Genomic DNA, 25,862 nt, shown 5'->3' with positions numbered 1-25,862 from the left:
TAACTCATAAATAAATTCACTGATGTGAGAACAAGCAGGAAATTAGAGTGGGCCAGAAGATGGAGCCAAAGTCAGGAGCTAAGGTTGCCACTGGCTGGCCCTCAGTCTCCTCTGTCCGTCTCCACTTCTCTCTGCCTCCTTTGTCCTTCCGCTTGTATCTGGCCCAACACAGCACCCCGTGCACCCCCCCCCCACTCACCCCCATACACACACACATACAGGATTTTCCCGTTCAGGTGCCCGCCATCGCCTAACTTGTTCCTAACTCACTGAATGAGGAATCTGATTGGAGAGTCAGCCAGTGGTGCTGTGGTAAACGTTTAGCAACTGACTCTGAGGAAAACGAAAGATCAACCCTAACGAGGATTATACTGGCTTATGTAACAGGACGGTGCTGGGGTCAGGATAGCTTCAGGGCTCGATGATGTCTCCGGCTCTCCACCTGGCTTTGTTCAGACTCGGCTTCATCCTCGGGCTCCTGCAGCAGCAGCAGCTCCAGCCTCACAGCCTCCAGCTAGTCCAGTGATCCAGGAGACCAAGAAGTCCCCTGCACACACACCTTCCCCAAGGGGGCCACTGTTTTGATTGCCTAGGACGGAGATGCAGGAACTCCCCCAGAGTTTATCAAGGCTGGCCCTGTGCTAGCCGCCTCGTGGGAGAGAAAGTGACTCAGCCATGAGCCACCATTGGGAACGCACTCCTCTGAGCCCTCATGGTCCTTGGCTGTGAATGATGGACGCAGGAAGGGGCATTTCCCTTCTTCCCTGAGTCTTGGGGGGGGCGGGGGAGGGGAGAGGAGCAGTGGAAAGGTGCCCCCCAGCCCCACCCTCGCACAGAGCACGCCACACACCGCCACCACCCGGCTGCAGGTACAGTTTATTCTTCACAACAGAGAAATACAAAGAGCAGAGGGTTTGGAATTCCTTTGTTTCTTGCCCCCTTTAGTGTCTTCCCCCACGTTTGACTTTTTTTGCTCCCCACCCCTTTCCTTCAATATAACGCACACTTCGTTCCTGAAGCCTTGAGGGGCACCTGCCCTCACCTCCCTGCCACCACGATGCAGACTGAGAAGCCAACAGACTGTTTTCTCTTTTTTAATAAGGTAACTAGTTCTAAATATGGTGGCCTGGAGGTCCCATAGAAAAAAGCAAAGGGGTGTTAACAGTATGTATAACAGCATATTTACAGGGTAGTAACATGCGGACAAAAAGCTACAATACTGAGTATCAGACGACGCCAGTCAAACAAAGGGGTGGGGGCGGGGCAGAGAACCCCGTGGGAAAAGTAACCCCAGGAGACGTTAAACTGGTAAATCAATGGCGAGTTAAGGCTTAAAAAGTGTATAAAAATAACACAGTTAATATTCAAAACGGAACTCCAGATACAGAATATATAGATGAGTTTCTGTCTAGTTTTCTTTTTTTTTTTTTCCCCAGGGGATGTAGGGGGGGCTTCTCCGGGCTCTGTACATGGTTCCTATATACACGGACACGCATGGCTTTCAGATTGGGGTGTGTCTGTGGGAGCTGAGGGCAGGGTCTGCTCCCGGGACCCTCCTCCCCGAGGATCCCTTCCCTGCCCAGGGGCTTAGGGCCTGGGCTGGGGATTCCCCTCCATGGCAGGGAAGACAAGTAACCCCTCCTTGGGCACTGCCCCATCTGGAGGAAATTCTGGAGAGGGGGGTCCTTGCCCCAGGCCCACTCCCTCCCCCTGCCCACAGTCTGGGATGGTGGGAGAGGTAGCCAATAGGTTTCTTGGCCAGCACCGAGGTAGACTGGGGTGGTCTTCAGGGCAGCAGGGGTGCCAGGTCTTACCCAGCCCACCCCACCCCGTTTCCCTGGGCCTGCACCCAGCCCAGCCAACACTGCACCCTTTGGTCCTGTGGACCTCCCGGCCCCTCTCATTTCGTCTCCTGAAGACTGGGTAGCCCTGGTAGCTGCCACATCCCTCTGCTCAGTGATGCCCAGGGCGCAGCTCTGGAGGCTCGAGCTGGCACCCAGGGGCAAGCGGCTCACTCCAGCTGCCTCCTGCCCCTCCCCCCTGGGGGCCCCCTTTGCAGTCCAGAAACCCAGGCTTGAGCCTTCCCCTCAAGACCTGAGGCCGTGGCAAGATAAGGTCCCACGCTGCCCTCTGGTTCTCTGTGTCCATCTGTCCGGTTCTGTGTCCATCTGTCCGGTTCTTTTAATTTCTCGGTCTTAGCAGCACCAACTTCTTGGCCAATAAATATCTTTTTTGTTATTTCCAAAACAAACTTAAAAAAAAAAAAAAAAAAAAAAGAACAGTGAAGCAAGTGAAGGGTGGGGAACAAAAGGAAAACCCAGCAGAGAGGTTCAAAGTGCTCTGAGATCGTCTTTGGATGCCACCAGAACAGTCCAGAATCTTGCAGTTGGCCTGGCCGCCCCCGGAGCTGGACCGGGCAGGGCTTCTGCGGCCCAGGCTTTCTGGAAGGTCAGGAAGGTCGTGAGAGAGCTCGGCTGCTCCTGGAGGGCCCCTGGAGGGAGTCGGGCCTGGTGCTGCCTGGGTCTGTGTCTGCCAGTGGGCAGGGCGGGGCGGCGCCTTGCGTCGGCTCAGATGAGGGAAATTCGCACCGGGATGCCGGGGGACTCCGTCCTCTGAGGCGAGTGATGGCTCACCAGGTGCTCCACCACCGTGTGTTTGGACATGTGCTTCATCAGGTAGGTCTCCTGTGGGCGGGGTGAGATTCAGAGCTTACAACCAACTGCTGGCAAGGGGTGCAGGGGGAGCTGCAGTTCCCACAAGCGGCCACTGGAGGGCTCCTTGGTAGGTGGGCCGGCTAGTGATGGACAGCCACAGCTTTGGGGGGTCAGACGGGCATCAGCATTGGTTCTAGGGATGCTGCATCTCTGCCAGCAGTGGGGGCTGGCTTATTTACCAGAGTCCGAGCCCACAGTGTGCTGACTAGAGAGCTGGCAGGCACCAGGCTCACCCCGCAGCAGTGCCCACCTAAAACTCCCTAGGGCCAGGCCAGCTGCCGTCTACCAACTGGCTGCAGTGGAGTCCTGTCCGATTGAGCATAGCTGCCCCCATATGGCTGGTTCTCCCAGTGGGGGCGAAGCGGTAGGCCTCAGTTGACCCTGGCTCTGCCATTTCTCAGCAGTGGAATGTTGGACAAGTCATCTTATCCCTCCAAGCCTCAGTTTCCTCCTCTGCAGGCAGGGACGGGGAAGGAACAACCTCAAAGGGCTGCTGTGGTGATGTGGGTAGAGCTCTTAGCATGCAGTAGGGTTGAGGGGACCACTGCTTCCCTAGTCTCTACATTTCGTTCTAGGTGGTGATGGGAGCCCCGGCCTCTGCACCCCCATGCTCCATCCTCCTTTGGGAAGAAGTGGGGCCTGATCTGATTGGTGACTTTGGGAAGCTTAAACTGGGCATGCTCACCGCATCCCGTGAGCACTGCCACAGACTCTGCTAAGTCTGACCTGAGGCACCCAAGACTGGGCAGGCGAGGTGACCCAAGGCTCACCTGCAGGCCCACAGGCTTTCACACTAAGGTGGTGCTCTGGTTCCCACCTGTCACTCCTTGGCCTCATACCTCAGCTTGCTCAGAATCCGGCAGAGGAAGCCCTCAAACGTGGTGGCAAAGCGCTATCAAACAACAGCGAAGGGCAGCAATCAGCAAAATCCAAACTAGGAAACTATTCTTCAATGAGTAAATCGCAAAGAAAAAAAAGGGAGTGGTGTTGAGGTGGGGTGGAGGACCAATAGTTTAAAGATATATTGACCCAGTGCAATGTAAGAATTTTATTTGGATCTTGATTAAAAAATAAAATTTCTAAGTAAATAAAATTATAAATTATGGCATCCATGAGACAAATGAAAATGTGAATACCACCTGGGTATTTGACGATATTAAGGACTACGATGAATCATTTTAAGGTATTATAAAGGTACTATGGCTAAGTTCAAAAAAGCAGTCTTTATGTTTAAAGACACAAAGTGAAAATTTTTCAGATGGAACAATGTGATGTCAATTTTACCTCAAAAAACAGGGATATGGAAGAGGCAGGATAGACTGATGCCAGGCTCTGGGGGCTGATGGGAACACGAGGGTTCACTATTCTAAAATGTTTCTTTTATGTATTAAAGTAGTTTAAAAGTCAATCCATTAATATATATTTTTTTAAAAAGGTAATTATTCTTGTTCTGTGGGGCCTCAAGCCAGGTGAGATATGACAGCCCCTTCCCCCCAGAGTTCAGATCCCCTCTAAGAACCATGGCTGTGACCGCTGGCGGCCCCTCCTCTAAGAGGGGACGCATATAGGAAGGTGCAAACCATGCGCCCCTCTCTAGCCAAAGTGAACTTTCAGAACTACCCTCCTGGACAGTCCCCTCCCCATGGTCCCCACTCCACCAGGAAAAACATCCAGGCTCCCTAACAGGGACCGACAGCCTCATGTGACCTAATTTTCCTTCAGTTCCCGGAACACACCACGACTGTTCCACGTCGGGGGTGTTTGCATTCCCTGTTCCCCTGCACGGGAAGTCCTTCCCGCTCCACTCGTCCTCACCTGGCCAATTACCTTCAAGGCTTCCTCTAAATGTTACTTCCTCATACACCTATCCCAACCCATCTCCCTTCCCCAACTCCATTTTGTCCTCCCTGCAGCTGCCTTTCAAAACATACGTTTCCCTTTTTTCCTTTACAGCAGTGGTTCTCAATCAGAGGCAATCCCCCCCCCCCCCCCCCCCGCCCCAGCCCAGGGACATTTTGCAAAGTCTGGAGGCATTTTCAGGGAGGGGTTGCTAGTGGGTAGAGGCCAAGGATGTTGCTAAACATCCTATAATGCACAGGACAGCACCCCCTCGGCAAAGATGTCAACATGGGCTGAGGTTGAGAAAGCCTGCTTAGAGCAGTTACCACGATTTGTCATTACATATCCACTTGTGTGGTTACTTGTTTAATGTCTATCTCCAGAAGTGGACTCTAACCTGCCTGGGGGCAAAGAATATGTCTGTTTGATTCATCCTGATTCCCAAGTGCCTGGCACAAGTGTTCAGCAAACACTGGGTGAATAAATCATTGTGTTAGCTAAGGTCTGTCAGGCGCTGACTCTGCCCAGCCAACAGCCCTAGAAGTTAAGAACTATTACCTCTTCCATTTTACAGATGAGGAAACTGAGGCTTGGGGATCAGTCTGGGTACACGTGGGGGTCTGTTAACCATAATATTTGGACACACATAGCCAGAAGGACACACAAAAGTGACTCACTTGGACTCCCTCTCTTGGGTGTGAAAGGCCCTTGTTTAGGAAAATTCCCATCCAGGGATGGAGGACTGGCACCTTTCTGGTCCTGTGTGGGCCTTTCCTGGGAAATGACGGTGGCTCTGGGCCAGGTCACTGTGCCACCTTGTGGGCATGACGGGCGTTGCAGCTTCCCCAGTGGGGAAAGGTCCTTCTCCCTCCCTGGCTCTGGGGAGCAGGTTGCCAGAGCCTCCCCGCCCACCACCCCACACTGCCTGGAAGAAACCACGTCTCCAGAAGCCAGGCGAGAGGCTGCCTGGGGAGAGGTCGGCCTGAGGCAGCCGAAAACAGAAGTGGAAAGCAGAAGCCCTGGCTCTGCCACTCACTGTGATCTTGGGAAGTCACTGCCCTTCTCTCAGCCTCAGTTTCCTCGTCTGGAAAATGGGAGCGTCAGTACAGGTCTGAGGAGGCCGGGGAGAGGGAGAGGCTCCCGGGGGCCCCGCACTCACCGAGGTGTAGGCCCGCCCGCACATGCTGCAGCAGTAGGCCTTGGCATGCTTGATGGCATGGGCCGAGAGGTGGATCTGCAGGGAGGCGGAGTCCGAGTAGGCCCGGTAGCAGTTGGGACACTTGTAGGGCTTGTCCTTGTTGTGCTGGCGCTGGTGAGACTGCGGGGAGCACAGCAGGGGTCGGGAGCTGGCTGGACTCCCCCAGCCCCACCCCCTCCTTAGGCTCCCCTGGGGAGGAGGGGCTGTGCACCTGGCTGAGGCAGGCCGGCACTCACCTGGAGGTTGGAGAGCTGAGTGAAAGCCTTTTCGCAGCCAGGATGTGGGCACTTGTAGGGTCTGTCGCCTGTGTGGATTCTGCAACAGGCAGCCCAGTGAGGTGGCATCCCTGACAGGTCCCCCAGGCCAGCTCCAGCCCCCAAGCCCTCGGCTCGCCTGCACACCCCTCTGGCCCCCAAGCCTCCCAGGCTCCCCGCTCCACACACTCTCCCCAGAGTGAGCCCCAGGCAAGAGCTGGGTCTTCAAAGGCTACCCGCGTCCTTTCTTCTCTGGCCTCCCACAGCCATTCTGTGACCAGGGCCTCCACGCTCCCTCCCCACAGGGCCCCGCTGAACCCGGCCCTCCACCAGCACCCACTCAGACAGCCCGCCCAGGCCCCCAGCTAATCATGGCAGTCTTGCTTTGACGGCATTCTGCCCCTCTTCTAAAACAGCCACCTGCAGACCACCCACTGAAAAGGGCAGATTCACAGCTTCGCCAGGACCTTCGCTGCCCACCCTGCCTCTTTCTCTCAGGAAACATCACCCTCTAATTGGCCCCCCATTTCTATTTCCTGCCTCTTCCCCACATGGCTACCTGGTCACCCCAGCTACTGAGAGAATGCAGGACAGGGTGGCCCTGAAAGTCAGCCTCTGTGTCCTTCCTGTGAGCCCCTTTTTGTCCTCACACTGGCTCTACCATTTACTAGCTGGGTGACCTTGGTCAAATCACTGAGCCTCGGTTTCCTTATCTGCAAAATGGGTATAAAAATACAGTCCCTACTTCATTGGGCTTTGTGAAGATTCCATTAGATAATATGTGGAAGGGGCTTAGCCAAGTACTGGCACAGAGTCAGGGCTCCATCACCACTTGCCAGTATTACTATTATTCATTCATTTAACAATTGTTGTATCAGGCACCCGTGTGCCAGGCACCACCCTGGGTGCTTGGAACATATCTGTGAACAAAACAGAAAAAACCCACTGCCTTGTGGAAACAATGAGCATGAAATAAGTAAGTAAAGTGCGTGTAGAAGGTAATAAGTGCTGTGAGAAGAAGCAGAGCAGGTGAGGGGGGTCGTGAGTGCACGGGGAGGGTACAAGGTTAAATAGGGTGGTCGGGGTCCTCACTGAGAAGGAGACTTGGGAGCAGTGACTTGCAGGCTGATGGCCGGGCTTTCTGCTGGCTGTTGCGGCTTGTGCTGGTCCAGCAGCCAGGTGAGGATGGAGGAGGACCGGGATGGGGTGTAGAAACGGGGCTGGGGAGCGAGGCGCACACACCGGGACGGGAGGCCCTCCCTGCTGTCCTGGGCTTGTCTTCAGTCACCTGCTCTGGCAAACCCTGTGCCAAGCAGGTAGGTAATGAAATGCAGACTGGACCTGAACCTCTTTTGCCTAAGCTGCCCATCAGCATTAGGTGGAGGGAGAGTCCAGCTCTGACCACCCGGTCTGGCTCCTTCCCTAAAGCCACAGCCCGCCCTGGGTTTGCTCCGCCCATCAACAGACTCGTCAGACAAACTAAGGTCCCCCAGGCCAGGCCCCATGCTGGCCAGGCTGGAATAAAGAACACTCCCTGCCGTCAGTAAGCCCACGACCTTGACTGCCCACTGTGAACAGTGACAGTCTGAATTCCCTAGTGTGCCATTTGAAGCCCTTCACGTGTGGTTCGGCCTCACCTCCCTGCTCCTGCACCCTGCGTCCTGGTCAGAGGACCATTTCTCATCTGGCAACCACGGCTGATTGATGCTTCTGCCCGCCACCCCTGTGCCCTGGCTGCATCCTCAGCAGTGAGGCCGCCCCTCCTCTGTCTCCTCTACTAGACGGAGAACCCCAAAGGCAGAGACAGCTCATCTCAGGACGCACGGAGACAGGCCAGGTGGAAATGGGCTGGCCCAGTTCTGAGGAACCCTATTCTACCTGCACATTTGGGGGTGTCACGTGTTTGGGGACATCATCCCAGGCTACTGCACCCCATCTCTACAACAGAAGGACCTTAAGGGTCATCTGGACCGGCTCCGCCTGCCGCCAGAATCCCTCCATTTCATCCCATCCTCATTCCCCTCCAGGGCTGTGGAACTCGGTGGCAGAGGGGACCGAGGGACCCCAGAACATCTGCTGATTTTGTTTTAAATTCCACAACGCCCACCCCAGAATCCTCGCCTCCCACTGCTGCCCAAGTCATCCCTCTTCCCTGCCCCAAGGCTCCAGGCCCACCACCTCCCTCCACGCCCCCCGCCCCAGCATTCCAAGTCCCTTCCTACCTTCCGTCTGGTATCCAGGCTGATCTTCTCCCAGGCACACTCTTCCCCCAGCTAATGCCTAGCTAAAACCCAGACTCCTGTTCTCAGTATAAAAGCCCCTTGATCGTGGCAGCCTTTCCTGACCCTCCAGACTAGACCTGGCCCCTGCAGCCCACCCCTGAGCAGAAGTCTGTGTGTGGGCACATATTTTGTCAATGTCTAGTCACTGTTTTCTAAGCTGCTTCCCTCCTTGAGAGCAAGATGCCCTTGGTCTCGTTCACCACCATCGTCCCAGGGCCTGGCACAGGCTCAGCAAAGAGGACTCGGTACATAGGAAGGTGAGTTCTTTCCTCCTGAAGTCAGTTACTGACAATAGTAATATGTTCCACATAATCAACAACGCCCATTCCTCAAGGGTATTTCACAAGTGTTTGTTGACTGACCGATGGATGGTTCTACAGGGACATCAGACCCTACCTCAGGACCTTGCTCCTCTGGCTTCCTCCCCAAGTGCCACAGCTGCCCAGCCTCCTTCTTGGACTCCCGGCCTCAGCCTCTCCCCTCCACCACAGCAGCAGCGCAGGGACCTGACCTTGTCATGGTCTCCCCTACTGTCTCCCCCTTCTCCAGGACAGAATCCAAATCCACACCCCCCAGCAAGTCTCTGAGCCTTTGCTCATGCCGTTCCTCCTGCTGGGAACACCATTCCCATCTCTCATGAGAGAGGGCTATGGACCCTTCAACCCTTGACTCCGATTATCCTCCCCAACCTCCATTACATACCTCCCCCTTTCACGGAAGTTTTCACATCCACCAGCCTCCCGGTGCATGGTGGGAGTTCCTTTGGCCCAGAGCCAGCCTCTGACCACTGATCTGTCATTATGCATGGCAGCCAGCACTGGGCCTCAGAATGGCTTCAGGGAGCAAAGTTTCCCCCTGATAACTGGCCCCTGAGCTCTTCACCCCTGAATTTCAAGTCAAGGCCAAGCCCTCAATCCCAACATCAGAGTCCTCTCTTTGCAGGGCATCTCCCCACTAGGCGGGCAGCCAGGCCTGACTCCCACATCTGTAGTGATGGGGAGCTCCCCACCAATTCCAGGCGCAGGGAAGCTGAGCTGAAATGGGGGCCCCTGGGCTGCTCCTTCACCCCCACTGTCCCAGCCCCACCCCGGGGCCCCGAACACTAGCCCTGCTCTCCTGCCTGGACCTCGCTCCCACCTGAGTTTCTTCTGCAGCCAACATCCCCAGCCCCCTCCCTCCTCCAAGGCAGGGCTGCTCCTCGGCGCTCTGGCTCACATCTCGCTTCTGCCTCCTCTTAGTGGTGTGGCCTTGGCCAAGCAACTGTGCCTCCCGAGCCCCAGTTTCCTCACCTCTAAAACGGGGATAATAATAAGGACTGTAAGGACTGTAACTTACTGGAAGGGCGCTCCTAAGACAGTTTCACAGTGTTAGTTTTGTTTTGGTTTGGTTTTTTTTGGCTGCACCACACGGCTCACGGGATCTTAATTTCCCGACCAGGGATTGAACCCGCACCCTCAGTAGTGAAAGCGCGGAGTCCTAACCGCTAGACCACCAGGGAAGTCCCCCCAGTGTTAGTTTTTAATACACTCGTGTCTCTTTAAGACAAACAATTTATGAAAAACACAAAGGGGGAATTTATTCAATGTTTAAATGAAATTATCGAGGATTCATTAGTTATCATTTATCCTTTATTTTCCAGGTTATAAGTGGCACGTTATAGTGAATGGCTTCAGTCCCACTGTGCTTTGTAACTAAAACGGTGGTAGATGTGACAGTGGACCTTCCTCAAGATGGCTGCCTCTCCGTGGCACTTTTCAGATTTGTTATTTCAGATTTGTAAGGACTTCACGGACACCTCATATGTAAATATCTTACGCAGGGCTGGGCACTTAGGAGCTCTCTGACAACGAACAGTTGTTGCTAGGATGTTATCACCATCACTATCATCACACTTGAGAAAACCTACCCCGTCACAATTATCACCACACATGTACACAACATCGCACAGCCAGGAGAAGGAAAACACAGGCAAAAACCACTGAATAAACCAACAAATCCAGGGTCACTTTGTCTAGCATACATTCCCCAAACAGGTAAAACGTTGAGCCCTTTCTTATACCTTACTAACTCCTTCATAAAACAGGGTTATCCCCTGACTTCGGCCTCGTGATATCTACAGATGTGTGATCTCATCCAGATGCTAACTGCACGAGACTACTGCTGTAGCTCTACCGTGAACAGACTCACTACAAATTCCTGTTACTTTTCCCCTTAAATACACGTATTTATAATTTACAGGGCCGATCCTTCTGAAGTCTGGATTTCTGCAAGCACTTTGCAAGTCACCTGCTTTTCTTGTCTTGTTGCCTTCCGTTCACAGACAGAGGTCCCACCAAGATGCTCCAGAACTGCCAGCGCCGTTCAACTACATGAACCGTCACATGCTGCCAGGCACATCTGTCTCAACTCCCAGGCGGGATCCTGCTCAACCTGCTTCTAGCTCTATTTTTATTACTTGACCGGGGCTGGTTCTGTTTTGACATGACCTTCTTTTACCCCCTTTATTATTGGCATAACGTTGAGAAGATGGATTTGATTATAAGCCCTGTCTGGTTCTCTATCAAGGGGCAAAGAACAGGAGTCTCTGTGGAATGGGAGAAAAGCAACCTGGAATCTGGTTGCTTCTTTATGTTTGGCTTTTTTTGGTTTGTTTGTCTTAAGGATTCTGGGACTTGTGGGCACTAGGGACACCAGGTTCTTTGTCACTGGGTTAGGACACGCTAGTTTAATTATATACGCCACTGCATAATGACTAATAATTTGTCTCTAAATGTTGATAGGACCCTCTTATGTTGCTTGTTTGGTTTCCAACCGCTATGAACCCAAATCACTCAAAAGAAAAAAATAGAGGGAGAAAAAAATGGTGCCCTCAGGAACAGAGAGCAATCCCTGAACAAGGAACATTCTGACAAAACACTCTCCCCTTGGGCTTCCCTGGTGGCGCAGTGCTTAGGAATCTGCCTGCCAATGCAGGGGACACGGGTTCACGCCCTAGCCCGGGAAGATTCCACATGCCTCGCAGCAACTAAGCCTGTGCGCCACAACTACTGAGCACGCGTGCCACAACTACTGAAGCCTGCATGCCTAGACCCCGTGCTCCGCAACAAGAGAAGCCCCACTTGCTGCAACTAGAGAAAGCCCGCGCACAGCAACGAAGATCCGACACAGCCAAAAATAATACATAAATTAAATAAATAAATTTAAAAACACTCTCCCCTCAAGAGCCTATTAATTTTTTCTTGCTTCTTTGGTCATGGTCTTAAATAGTATTTTCAAACAAATGTCTACTTCTGAAAACACTGGGATTCTTACTAATTATTACTTGCTACTGTGCTTATTTCCTACCAGACTGATGCTCCTGTTCTGCCTACTCTACCAACTTTGTGCTACAGCCTTTCTCAAACCCAGGCCCCACCTTCAGAATAATAAAATATCAAGGGAACTTTTACACCGAGATGTGCTTGGAGTTTCCAGCTGGCCACTGGGCAACACCAAAGATTCGCTCCCCCACTTTATAAAAGCTCCCAGTGAGGGCATGTTTTGTATTCTCCACATCTGAATTAGCCAAACACTAGAATGAGAGCTGGCCTATGAAGTGTCTAGCATAAGAAAGTTGGCAGATCAAAAGAAAAGAAGCTCAATCTCCCTGAGTTAATTTTATGTGTGTGTATATATGTAATTACATATAATTCACATAAATATAATATAGAGTAATATCATATATAATATATAATTGCATATAATATATATATGTATACTTTTTAAGATGGATGGAAAAAACCTAACAACTTGTTTTCATGTACAGAGACTAGTACCATTAATATCCACAGAGAAATGTCTTTAAAAAGATTTTTTTTCTAGATTTAACTATGCTTTTTAGTGCCAATCATAACACATGCTTTATGAGATCAATTAAAAGACCGTGACAATGTGTCAACACCCCTGCTGCCTATAATATGCTCTGAATCTGAACAACTGATCATACATTATACCTTAATAGAGGCCTCTATTCTCCATTCTGATACTGTTGGTTATATAATAAATGGCCCAGAGTCATTTAGTCTTCTCAACAGGTCTGGTTCCCTCCCTCACACTTGCCTCAAGGCCTGTGCTTCAGGTCAGAGATTGAGTCTTCTGAAAGAAACATCAAGAGCTGACGGCCTCAGTAGAGGGCTGTACCAGTGCACCTGGCTCTTTACACTTTGGGAAGAGACATGGGGCACAAGCTTCCAAGATGACCCATCACCATGACCAGACACTCCGCAAGGCCAAAGCAGGAACCAAGTCTTTAGTCCAGAAGCAGACAACTTTGCAGAGCGGACTAACTTCCCCAAGACTGGGGAACAGGAATTATGACCTAGGACTGCATGAAAGTGATTTAATTGTGGTTAATGTTCTATTTTCTAATGGGCATGTGAGAAAACCCCCCTTTTTTTTTTCTTTGATCTATCCCTAATCTTCAATTTAGGAGGCTATATTTGAACAAACTGGAATAGGATATTCCTTAAATGGTGTCTTGCTCCAGCTAACCCTTTAGAATTTGGGGGCGGGGGGCGCACAGCAGGAGGACTATACAGATTTAACATAGATATAAACTAATGAATTATCAAGGAAATTTTAAAATAATGGTCCTATTGAAAAAACACTATTGGCCTTGTCTACAAAACTACTCAGAACAATTGCTAAAAAATATTCAAAGTGCCTTTACTGAGACCTTTTCCTCTTTATGACCATTAGTTTCTGTAAATAGGTTCACTAAGAATCTGTCCTCCTTCCTAACAGGATATAATTGGGTAAATCAAATTTGTAACCATGACCATGCCAGAAATGTCACATTTAACGACAAATTTGATTTAATTAGGCATGATAAGCCTGATAGTAAGAAACAAGGCCTGTACTTTGTAAGTGGGAATGTAGCCTCCCCAGGCTTCCAGGAAACTGAACTGAATCTACTCCATGGCTTGTGGAATCCTTGCCTTTAAGGTTATGGGAAAAGTCATTCCTGCTTAGCCCAGAAACACTGACAAACTTGGAATTCTCCAAAAAGACGGTACCCTTCCCGTTACAGGTTGTACAGGCACAACCTGACGAGAGGTGAATTGGGTGGATCTTAGATAGGAACTTAGATAGATCTTAGATTAGATAGTATGATAAGAAGAATTTTTTTCACACATACACAGATTAAAATTATGACCTGGGGGCTTTACAAAATCTCCTGACAGAAGTTAACACTCAAACCCTGGGGTCGCATGCTCTAATTTTAGTAACCACACAACCAGGAGTACACTGTTCATTGATCAGCACCTCATTACACACACCTATGTCCATAAAACTAGCCAAACGTCAAAAAATAAATTCATGACAAAATCAGAAAATTTCTGAAACAAATCTACGTGGTCAAATCCACGCCTCAGGAGGCATGGGGATGAGAAAAGCAGACTGATGCCACCCTGCCCGCTATCCTGTCATTTGTTCCTTACTATCAAACCTACTGATCATGCCCCAAAGTCAAGAGAAACAGACAAAACATCTTGCCCCCTGGGATAAAGCAAACAAAGACAATGGAGAGAAATGAATAAATAACAACACCACAAAACAAAACCTAAGGTCCCTGTGTCTAGCCTTAGTGCCCCAAATAAAGAAAACCTTGAGCGCTTTCTGTGAGTTACAGACTCCACAGCAAAAACAATTTTATCCCTGCCAGTGCTGATACTGGCAGACACACAGCCGTGCTTATAGATGAGAACCATCATGTGAGAAAACGGCTGTGTTTCTTCCCCTCTGAAGAGATGAATTGTAATTTGATAACCTTTACTTTATTTAAATACCTATGGTATTTTTATTTGGCGAGCCAGTCTTTCTGATGTCTCTACTCCCCTGCAAAAACCTCTTTCCTTAAAGCATGTCTATCTCTGAATCCCCCGTTCATGCTTTCGACTAGACTGTACACCCTAAGAGGGCAGGAATCTGTGTCTGTTTTGTTCAGTGCTGTATCCCCAGGACCTAGGGGCGCGTCTGGCATACATATTTACAATTCACCTCTTGTACATACTTGTTAAATGGATGAATCATATGCCCTGTAAAAGCCAGTTCTATTTATTCCACAAATATTAAACACATGCCTCAATGTTTATTATGTGCCACCCACTGGGGATGTGGAAACGGAGGAGACCAAGCCCTCGCCTTCAAGAACCCTCAATATATTGGGGGTGGTGGGCAAATAACCAGGCAAGTAGTAGACAGTCTACCCCTGCTGGGATGGGGAAGCCCAGGGCCTGTGGAACCAGCTCAGGGGGGCCAGGGAGGACTTCCTGGAGGAAGCTTTACTGAGAGATGGATAGGACAGGGCCAGAAAAACAGGATAAAGTAGGGGGAGGGTGTTTCAGGTAAAGGACACAGCACGTGCAAAGACCTTACAGGTGAGCAACAGTGGGAAGTGATGTCCACAAAGGCCATATCATAAAAGGCCTCGAATGACAAGCAAAACAGTTTGGTCTTGACCCTGAAGGCAACGGACACCTAGAGAAGGTCCTTGTCCCTCCTTGCACCAGGTCCACGCACCAGGTGTAGGTGCTGAGCTAAAACTGGCTGCATCGGGGCAGCACAAGGCTGGCCACTCACCTGGTATGCTGTTGGAGGTGGGAGAGCTGTCGGAAGGACTTATCACAGTAGGAGCAGTGGTAGGGCTTGACGCCCAGGTGGATGCGCAGGTGCTGGGCCAGGTAGGAGGCGTTGGCAAAGGATTTGGAGCAGTGCGGGCACTTGTGGGGCTTGGCCTCTGTGTGCGACTTGGAGTGGATCTGCATCTCAGACTTGGTGAAAAAGGTCAGCGGGCATACCTTACACCTGTGGGCAAGAAGCAGGTTCATACCGCGAAGATTCCCGCCCCCACCCCCAGCCCCGTGCCTGGACATCTCAGGGGTGACCTTCTACGTCAGAGAGACCTTGCACCAGGGACAGAGCTCTCCTGGGAGGGTCCAGGGGGCACGGGCAGGCCCCCAGCCTGGGCACCCTCCAATCTGGAGGCCAAAGGTCCTCCCCCTGGAGACAGATGTACAGCAGGCTGGGGAGCAGGCTTACACCTCACAGGGAAGAGAGGCTAGTGACTCATGGTTCTGGGGGAGGGGCTCCAGCACTCCTGGTGAGAAGTTCTCCACCCTGGCTGTATTTTAGAATCTTCTGGGGAGCTTTCAAGAAAGTCTGACCTGGGGGCCTCCGCATGTCTCCCTCCAGCAAGTTAAATCGGAACTTCTGGGGGTGCGCCCCGGCACTGGCATTTTTGGAAAGCTCTCCAGATGATTCTAACGTTGAGCGTTCAGAACACTGCTTGAAGAGTGTAGGAAACAGACTGTCGACATCCCAGGCTGTGGTGAGGGCGGCCCCAGACAGAGACCACCTCTGAAGGGTTGTGGGCGGGGTGAGCCAGGAGACCCCGCCCCTCTGGAACGTAGCCCTCACCCTCCGCTTCTGGGGCCCCTCTTTGCAGTGCCCCACTGATGGGCCCCTGCTGCAGCCTGAGGCACTGGCCTCTAACCCAAGCCCACCTGGATGCCCTCCCACCGAGACCCCCACCTGTACGTCTTGCCCTCCTTGGCAGTCTCGCCCGAGGCCAGGATGGGGTAGGGGACTACGAGGACAGGCGGCCCCCCTGGATTCTCCGCTTTGATCTTTTTTCGGCCGCGCTCGGACTTGGGGGGGCCAAGCAGGCCGTGGCCCTGGATTGTCTTGATGGAGTCCAGGAGGGGGGGGCTGGTGATCCCTGAGATGAGGGTGGGGGACGAGGCGATGAGGCGGCTCTGGCTGGTGGTGGTGGGTGTGGATGGGGTGCTGGTACCCGTTCCCGCACTCGACTCAGATGTGCTCACAGCCGGGGTCCGGGAAGAGAGCCCCAGACCTGCGAAGACACGGGGGTGGGGGCAGCTGCAGAGGCCGGCTCAGTCCCCACCACCCAGCTGTGTGACTCTGGCAGGTCACCAGCCTTTCTGAGCCTCCCCTTCCCTTTGTAAATTATTACTCAGGGGTACAAATGAGAACTGTGTATGTGTAAGATTCCTTAGATACCTAAGGACTAAACTGAGTCCTATTATCTGTAACGGGTGCACTTTGGAAATCACCCCCCCCCAAAAAAAACCAAAAACAAAACTGAGGCACAAAGATGTCCACTACTGTGTTATTTATAATAGCAAAAATTAGAGACAACTGAAGTATGCAATATTAGGGAAGGGCTTAATAAATTGTGATCAATCTCCTCTACTGAACATTAACTGCCCATTAAAAAGGAGATTATGTTTGTAAAAAAAGGAAAATTTTAAGCCACAGAAAAAGTTAAGTAGGAGATGGAGATGCACCAAAATGTGATACGGATGGTAGACTTAGTAATTTTAAAACAATTTTTTTGGCTTAACTGTACTTTCTGATACTTTGACAATGAACTTTTTCCTTTCTTTAAAATTTCTGTAATAAAAGTTATTCTTTTAAAAACGAGGGGACTAGAAACATTTACAACATCAAGTAAAGTACACAAAAAGATGAAAATGATATCTATCACATGATTAAGACTATGCTTTTTTAAAAAAAGAAACCCAAAATTTGTGCACTGAAAAAGATAATATCCAGAGTTGGCAACAGTGTGTGTGTCATACATGCTGGGAGTGTACGTTTATCAACCTTAATGGAGGGTGGTTTGGCAAGAGTTTATGAAAGTTTCAAATGTACAAAACTTGTGACGAAGGAATTCTAATTCTAGAAATCATCCAGAGATATTTATTTGCACATAAGCACACAGATCTGCGTACTTGGACCTTCCACACAAAACTGTGATCAGACAAAACTGGACACAACCTGCTATTCTCAGCAGGGACTATGTAAAGAGATGTGGTCCATCCTCAATACGGAGAACAGGGAAGCCATGAAAACAAGACAGATGCGCAGTGACGTAGAGAGAATGCCAAGACATGCTGCCAGGTGAAAAACTAATAAACCACACACACAGTATGAACCCACCTATTTCAAAAAGCACGCATCCAAACTACATATGTATATACAGATAATGTAGGTGTGTGTGAAAGCACAGGAGTAGATCAGAAAAGAGACACACCAAAGTAAACTGTGTATAAATTGTGGTTCCCTGTGGGGAGGGAGAAGAATTTGTTGGTAAAAGGAGATATTCATACTTTATCTGCTTCCATATTATTTGAATTTTTTACCTGGTGAATTCATCCATTTTTTACATCTGTGATTAAAGGATAAAATAAAATAAATTATAGAGAAAACATATGAAAATGCTAACAACAGTAGGACGAGGGTTAATTTTTTTTCTCCTTTTAGCTTGTCTGTAATTTCTAAATTTTCTATAATGACTATGAGTTACCTTTATAATAAAAAATGCACTAAATATGTTTACGATAGAATGGTGAGTAGGAAAAGAAAGTTCAAGTCATGGGTACAGCCCTACCACAAGCTCATCAGAACACGCCCAAATATTAAAAAACAAAACAAAAAAGATGGAAAAGGAAGGAAATGGACTAAAAGGCTCTCTAAGCTGCTGGGTTATGAGCTGGGGATTATGAGTGTTTTTCTTAGTTTCTCTTTTTTCCAAATTTCCCTTAATATGCTTATATTACTTTTTAAATATTACTTTTATAATGAAAAATAAATTTAATAAGGTCATAATAAGGAGGGAATGTGCAGAGGGTGGCTGCGGCCTGGGGGGAGGCTGACGGGGCCCCATGGCTCTTGGGCATCTCCGAGAGGCAGGAGGGAGAGGGGAAGAGAGGCACAGGCATCTGGCTGGCGGCGGGGCCGGCCAGAGGAGGAACAACAGCCCAGATACAGTGGCCACTAGGGAAAGCCTGTCCACCAGGCTCTGAGGTGGGCACCAGGCAGCCCAGCCTTGTGACAGATGTCCCCCCAGCCCCCAGCCTCAATCTATCCAAGACTGGGCTCACATCTTTCCCCCACCCCGCTCCCCCTCCTACGACTCCATCTCACTGGCAGTGACTGGGAGTCTCCCTTGCCCCCTCCCACTCTTCACCCCTACACCCAGCCCAGCACCAAGCCCTGTCCACTCTCCCTCCTCAATATACCTCACATCTGTCCCCTTCTCTCCATCCCTCTGCGGCTGCCTTGTCCAGGCCACCACCCTCTCCTGCAGCTCTCCCTGCCACCGAGCCAGTCTCCACCTTATAGCCAGCCCCAGCTTTCTCACCCGAATCTGAGCATTTCCCTTGCCTACTTAAAAACCTTCCACGCTCCCACTGCCTGAGGGTGAAATCCAAGCTGCACAGGTGGCCCCCAGGGCCCTTCCCAGTCTGGTGCCTGCTTCTTTTCCAGCCTCAGCAGAACCGGTAGAGCAAAAGGGTCCACACATGGGCTCTGGAACCACATTGCCTGCCTCTGCCTCTTACTGGCTGTGAAACTGGACCTCAGTTTGCTCATCTGTTCAATGGAAACGTTAGGAGTGAATCACATGCAACTCTTTCTTTAAGTCAACCTAACAGTAGCCACCTCACAGAACGGCTGGGAGTAATAACATGAATACTGGTGAACATATACAGGTGCTCACCTGGAGTTAACTGCCATATTATGATTGGTTTTTTTTTTGGATGGTACGCGGGCCTCTCACTGTTGTGGTCCCTCTCGTTGCGGAGCACAGGCTCCGGACGCACAGGCTCAGCAGCCATAGCTCACAGGCCCAGCCGCTCCGCGGCATGTGGGATCATTCCCGGACCGGGGCACGAACCCGTGTCCCCTGCATCGGCAGGCGGACTCTCAACCACTGCGCCACCAGGGAAGCCCGCCATATTATGGTTGTTATCATCATCTTTTGATCTTCCCTACCCGGACACTGTCCTACTCTTGCTTTCTACTCGCTCTGCACATGTTATTTCCTCCTCCTGCTCCATTTCCCTAGTCAACCACCAACCCTTCCTTGCATAGGGACTCCTCCAAGGAAGTCTTCCCTCACCCCTCACCCCTCACCCCCCAAGTCTGGTTAGGGCTCTCCTCTGGATTCCTGAAATAGCTACGTGGATTTGGCTTCCTTGGTGATCCCCCGACGGGCAGTGACCCAACCTCGTCCCATCCAGGTGGCTTAGCTGGGCGCTACGTCAGGGTACAGGATGGAAGGAAGTCTGGAAGCTCCACCCCCGCCCCAGGCCCTGCCGGCCCGCCCCAGCCCGCCCAGCCGCAGGGTATCCTGGCCACGCCCCTCCCAGGTAGTCTCCGCCCAGCCCTCACCAGCACCTCCGACCCGGCCCCGCGGTACCTGTGACCGTGCTGGTGGCCGGCCGCGCGTGCAGCGCCACGTCAGGCTGCGGCACGGCCTGCGGGTGCAGCCCCGGCACCTGCTGCAGCTTGGGCAGCGACATGACGGCCTGGCTGCTGTCGGCCGGCGCCGGCGGCACGAGGAGCGGCTGCTGCGACGAGGCCGACGTGGGCGGCAGGTGAGGCGGCCGGATCTTCTCCGCCATCAGCTGCTCCTTGATCTTGTTAATCAGGACCAGGTTGTCCAGCTGCGGGCGGGAGAGGAGAGGTACTGAGGGGGCTTGGGCCGCCGGGCCACCCGCGAACCCCTCACCCCGCAGCCAAAGCCCGGGGCAAATCAAAGCAGCTCCGAGAGGGGGAGGGTGGCGGGAGGGGCGACGCTCCGTCTTACCTGGCTGGGCATGGTTGGAGGAGGGGGCCAGAAGTAGGGGTTGTTAAATCGAGGCTCGGCCATCCTGCGGGGAGAGAGCGACTGTCACAGGGAAGAGGGCGCTCCCCACTGGCCAGGGGCGAGCCCCCATCAGCTACACCCACTCAAGTCTGGGCCAGTGTCTGGGATCCCTGCCCCCGTGGGACCCTCACCCCGCAGCGGAGCAGGCCTCCTACCAGGCCCAGAGAACCACATCTCCAGGCTGAAAAGTCTGGAATTCAGGTGTCCCACGGTGGGCCCCAGAGAGCAAAGGTCATATCCAAAACACAGTACTCCCAGCTCCCCCCCACCGCCCGCCCCCCCATCCCACCCAGCTCCCATCGCGGTGATGCCCGCAAACCAATCCCTATTCCCCCGCCCCCCAAGGGCCCTGGGCTGCAGAGCCAACCCTATGGATTCCACACAGAAGTCTGCTGTCCAGAGACAAACTGAGAGGTCCTAGGGCAACTTTGTAAATAGCCACAGAGCAGAGGCAACTGCCCCTCCCTGATCCCTGCCCTCTGACCCCTGGCCCCATTAAAACACAGCGGGCAACTTGGGTCATCAGATACAGACTTTCTGAAGGGCAATTTGGCAGGATGATTTACGGGAACCCAAATGATTACAGTATTGCCTTTTGACCAAAGAAACCGTACCTCTGGGAAGTTATCCTCAAGAAACAAGCATGGCCAGAAACGAACATTTTCCCTATAAGGATGTGTCGGACGGAACACTGTGCTTAAGGAGGGCGTTGAGGAGGCCTGAGGCTAGGGCAGTTTGGGGCTCTTCAGTAGAAGTATGTGAAAATCCGTCGGGTGGCCCTCACCTCTGGCAAGTTCCTGTGCAGTTAAAAGGGCTTTTCAACCAGGGCAGTATGAAGGGTGGGCCTTCAAAGCTATCTTTGTCTTCCATAGGGTTCAAGTCTTCCTGTGACCCTAGAGTAAGTCAAGAAGTGACTTATAGGGACCACGCTGGACAGAGGCATTCCATTAAGTCTTGCTCCCTATCAAATTTCTCTTATTTATCTCTCTCTTACAGAAATTACTATAACTAAATACCTACTGGTATTGGTTGCTTAAATGCAACTCTTTCTTATGATAGGCAAGGCTGAAATGAAGTGCCTTTAACTTTTTTCCTGGCCCTACAAGTGGGAGAAGCCCCTACTGGAATCGCAGGCAGAGGGTTTCAGGAAAAAGCCCTCAATAAGGATACAACCTAATCAGAACACTTTAAGAAAGATCTTTTATATAAATTATCTCTTGTGATCTTTACTTGAGAAGTAGGCACAGGAGGTATTATCCCATTTTATAGGTGAAGAAACTGAGGCCTGGAGAGAAGGAAAGAGACCTGTCCAAGACCATAGGGCTAGGGTGCCAGAGTCAAGACTAGAAATCAGATTTGCTCAAGCCAGTTCCTCTGCGGAACTTGCTTTGCAAACCCCAGTCCTTGGTGGAACACATATCCACATGCAGACGTCTCAATACCTGTATGCAAAAGTCCTTGCCTCTTACTCCCAGCCTGGGGGCCCGCTTGGGGTCCAAGCCTAGCCAGGCTGGGACTCAAGAGTATCCTCCTCTGGGTGGCTGGGGCAGCTCTAAAAGCCCTCCTTCTCCCGCCACCCACAGAGACCACGCTGCCCTTCTCTCCACCCATCCAACCCTGCCCATCCTTCACAACCCAATACCAGAAGCACTTCCTGCCTGGAGTTCTCCCTGACTGCTCCAGATCCCTGGAACTTCTCCTTTCAAAGAAGGACCTCAACACAATAAAAATAGTGAGAAGGCTGCCATTTACTAAGTACCCACCTTGTGCCAGGCATACTGACACCAAGAGGCAGGTACGCTTATCATCCCCATTTTACTACTAAGGAAACTGAAGTTCAGAGAGGTGGAGTGACTTGGTCAAGGTCACACAGCAAGTAAGCAGAGAGCTGAGATTCCCCTAATCTGCCTGACTCCAAAGTCCAGCTCACCAGTCCCTTAGCTGTTCAGGGGGAACGACAAAGCATGCTGACTGTAGGATTGTGAATGTGTCCTGTCTTAGGATGGCACAGCACCCACTGCCCATCCACCCAGCAGCCTCAGACCTGTCCCTCCCTTGCTGTTGTCCACTGGGGAAAACGTGAAGGGGTCTGAGCTCTAAAGCCAGGGTGAGGAGGCTCCAGGGCTGAGGGGAAGACAAGCTGGGGAGCTGCCTCAGAGAGGCCTGGGAATTGGATACATCTGTCTCGTCCAGCTTGGCATCCCCGGCACCCAGGCCCAGAAGGTGATCAACAACATGAGTTGTGTGACAGAATGAATAAATGAAGAAATAAATAATCAGAATTCTTTTGAAGACAGTCCCACACAGTTATCTAGCACTGCTGACAGTGTACAAAGCCCTCAGTATCCAGCAGCATTCTCACCAGGGCCCCAGGAAGCAGGGAAAATCTTCACCCCCATTTCACAGAGGAAGAAGGTAGGGCACCAAGAGGGAAGCACTTGTTCCTGGCCACACAGATGGGGAAACAGGAGGGAGCGCTGTGCTGCAGTGTTGGGCATCGGCTCTCTGAGCCTCTGTTTTCCTCATCTGTAAAATGGGATTGAAACAGGCCACTCTGCTTCATTCCTGCCCTGGCCCAGGATTCTGCCCACTGTACCCGACTGTTCCTCAGACAGTTCTGGGGCAGCTGTCCTCTCCTCCCCTTCAGTTCAATGCCAAGTCAAGGCTTCCCCAAACTCCACCCTGGTCAGGGAGGTACGGGGTCCCATAGCCGGGATAGAGCATCCTCTCTGCCACTTATCAGGCCCCTGGTCAGCCAGGGACCACCTCTAACCCTGGTAGGGGAAGCAGGCACACAGAAGGGAAGGGTCTGCCCTGGGTCATGTAATCTAATCCGCACAGCCTCTGCTTCATTTCTCTGTGTCCTTCTCTGGCTGGGCTTAAGTTACTTAATGATTTGCTCAGTGACCCAGGTACTGGTGTACACCTACCCTGTGTCAGCGCAGGGAAGGCAGGTGGGGGCAGGGGGGAGCGTCTGCTGAGCCCTTGTGTCAGGCACACTGCCAGGTGTGCATCAAGAGCATCTCACGTGAGCCCCCCAACAAGCCTTCTAGGTAGGTGTGCACCTGTGCAGCCCTGGGACCCGCGTGACAGGGTGACCGGGGCCGGGCTAAGCCACGCAGACCTTGTGTTGAGGGAGAGATTTTAAGCAGGAGAGAGACTGGTCAGTGTCTGTTTAGGACAGATGGACAAGGCAGAAGGGCATCCAGGCAGAGGCAACAGTTTGAGCAGACATGGAGGTATGAAAGTACAAGGCAGGTTTGGGACAGTGGGCAGCCACCCACTGACACCAAAGAAAGCTGGAGAGTGGTGAGAGACTGAGGCCAGCCAGCAGGGCCTTGAATGCTGCTGGTGAGGAGGCATCAGGCAGTGTGCAAGCCAGGAAGCCTGAAGCTTGGAGGACCGAGGTTGGAGGGAGGAGCCTGAGGACAGCGCCTAGGGCAGAGGAGCCAGGCTGGCTGGGCTAAGTGTCCCACCTACCCCATCCCCTGGAGGCTGGGGAGGCTATGCAGACTGGGTTTCATGCCCCAGACAGAAGCCAAGACTGTGCTTTGAGCCTCGAGACTCACAGCCCTGATCCTTGCAGTAGGGCGAGCAAGGTGTCATTTTGTTTTCCTTGCTCTAAAAGGTGAAAAAGGTTGGATGGGTCAATGAATGAAACACCTCCTAGAGCCGCCCACCCACCCATCTGCCCATCCATTCGTTCTGGATACATCCTCTGGGCCAAACGGGGGACCGGTGCTGGGGAACCGAAGGCGAAGAGAAGAGCCCTGCCCTCTGGGAGCCCTGAGCTAAGGAAGGAAGCAGACACGTGACCCACAAGCTTCTGCAAAAAAAGAACTTTTGCCTGTGAGGCCTGCCACATGCCACCAGGGACCTCCATGCAGTCAAAGCCGAAGGGCTACCTTCCAGTCCTGTCCTTCAGGGCCTCCCGGCCACCTGGGCCCTTTAAGAAGATCTGTGTGCCGTGAGCCCTGGGTTCCTCATCTTCTCAGTCTCTTTCCCAGCTCCCACCCCGCACAGCCTGGGCTCCTCAGGGTGGGCGGGAGCTCCTCTCTTCCACTAGCCTCAGTCCTTGGGTGGCCCATCCACTCTAGGACTTTAAATACCAGCCAACCCCCCGGTCTCCACCCCCAGACCAGGCTGCCCCCTGGAGCTCCAGGCCCACCTTCCAGTTACCTCCCTGACCACTCATGGGCTGCTCAGACGCAGCAGGCCTGAGCTGGACTTGGTCTTCCCCTAGGATATGTACTTCTCTAGCGAGCCCCTCTGAGCGGGGCATCGCCATCTGCCCAGATGCTCCTGCCACGGACACTCATCCACAGCACGTCCCCTCCCTCCCCTCCCAGCTCAGATACACCAGCAGCCATGTCTTCGGGATTCCATTTCCAAACTCTCTCTCTAATCCACTCCATCATCTTCACAAGTCCTAGCTACTATCCCCTCACCTGGACCACGGAACAACCTGCTTTATTTGGAGCCCAGTGCACCCAGGTTCAAATCTTGGCTCCGAAACACCAGCTGTGTGATCTTGGGCAAGTCACTTGCTCTTGACCCCCAAGACAGGGATGAGCAGCCCAGAGCACAGGATGGAAAGAAAGGATCAGGGAGGACTTCCCAGCGGAGGTGATACGTGCTTTAGGTCTTAAAGGATGAGTGGGAGTTAGCCGGACAAAGAAGGAGTGGGGAGCATTCCTGGCAAAAGCAGCAGCCTGCGCGAAGGCCCAGGGGTGAGAAGCAACACAGTGCGTGAGGCGAGCTAAAGTGATCAGTGTAGACCGGGAGACAGGACATGAGGCTCGAGCTAACGGCCAGGGTCAGACCTAGAAAGGTGGTTCCAGAATCTGAGGCCTGGAGTCTGGACTTGAAGCAGTAGGTGACAGGACAGAATCTGTGGTTTAGAAAGGCCCCTCTGACTGCTGAGTGTAGGCGGGCCTGGAGAAGCCAGGAGAGGAGGCAGTGAGAGGGGACTGGTCGAAGGCCCCCAGTGAATGGAACGGAGATGAGAGGCGGGGGCTACCCTGGGCCAGGGGAAAGGGTGACCAAGGAGACCTGGCTATTTGGTTAGAGCTGGAGGCCAAGGAAGCATGCAGGCTGCCCTCCAAGGTGTGGCCCAGGAGGTCCTCTGGACACCGACGCAGACAGACATAGTCACAGGAACATGCAGACAGACAGCACCAAACTCCAACAGGCCAGATCTGTGGTCCCAAACATGGACAGATGGGGACATGGCAACTCCCATGGGCAGGACCCCACAGCCACCAGGACAGAGTCACAGGTGGATGCTATTACAGGAGGGTGAGTGCACACAGCCCCCAGGCAGACCCGGAAGGAGGCAGTGAGGGGCACTTGGGGAAGTTGGGATGAACACAATTCCCTTATTCCCCCAAAGAACAAACCCCTCATTGACAGATTTCAACCTGGAATCACAGGCTCCTTACCTAGAGTGTCCTTTCCCACTTGGTGAACTTCTACTCATCCTTCAAGACCCAGCTCAAGTGTTCCCTCTTCTACGGAGCTTTCCCTGAACCCCCAGTCAGTCACTTCCTCTGTGTTCCCAACAGCACCTTGTATATGGGAATAACAATAATAATAATAAATGGCAGCTACCATTGGTTTCAGCACCTACTACTTGCCAGGCACTATGCTGAGTATGTTACACGCATCATGTCACTGAATTTTCCCCATGGCCCTGTGAGATGTACATTTAACAGAAGAGGAAACTGCAGCTCAGAGAGGTTGACCAACTTGCCCAAAGTCACACAGCTAGCAAGTGATGGAGTTAGGATGCCACCCAGATCTGGTGAAGCACGACAGGGCTGATCACAGCGTGGTGCGGTCACGTTTCCCTGGGTCACT

The 25,862-nt window shown here is 52.1% G+C and overlaps 1 protein-coding gene and 1 pseudogene across 1 annotated transcript; both read right to left on the bottom strand.

The window, feature by feature from the left end:
- Nucleotides 1-400: 400 nt before the first annotated feature.
- On the bottom strand, nucleotides 401-1,904 carry LOC136123628 (uncharacterized; annotated as a pseudogene).
- Nucleotides 1,079-25,482, bottom strand: ZNF362 (zinc finger protein 362). The gene is made up of 8 exons (XM_065893711.1): nucleotides 25,445-25,482; nucleotides 19,944-20,007; nucleotides 19,554-19,800; nucleotides 15,860-16,181; nucleotides 14,909-15,133; nucleotides 5,988-6,066; nucleotides 5,713-5,871; nucleotides 1,079-2,684 (listed from the first exon to the last, which is right to left on the bottom strand). The coding sequence occupies exons 1-8, from the start codon at nucleotides 25,480-25,482 to the stop codon at nucleotides 2,568-2,570; spliced, it is 1,251 nt and encodes a 416-aa protein (XP_065749783.1). The 3' UTR covers nucleotides 1,079-2,567.
- Between the last annotated feature and the right edge of the window lie 380 nt (nucleotides 25,483-25,862).

Source organism: Phocoena phocoena, chromosome 1, assembly GCF_963924675.1.
Source record: "Phocoena phocoena chromosome 1, mPhoPho1.1, whole genome shotgun sequence".
Classification (NCBI taxonomy): Eukaryota; Metazoa; Chordata; class Mammalia; order Artiodactyla; family Phocoenidae; genus Phocoena; species Phocoena phocoena.
Note: the sequence above shows the minus strand (reverse complement) of the source record. Positions and strands in the feature narration are given on the sequence as shown.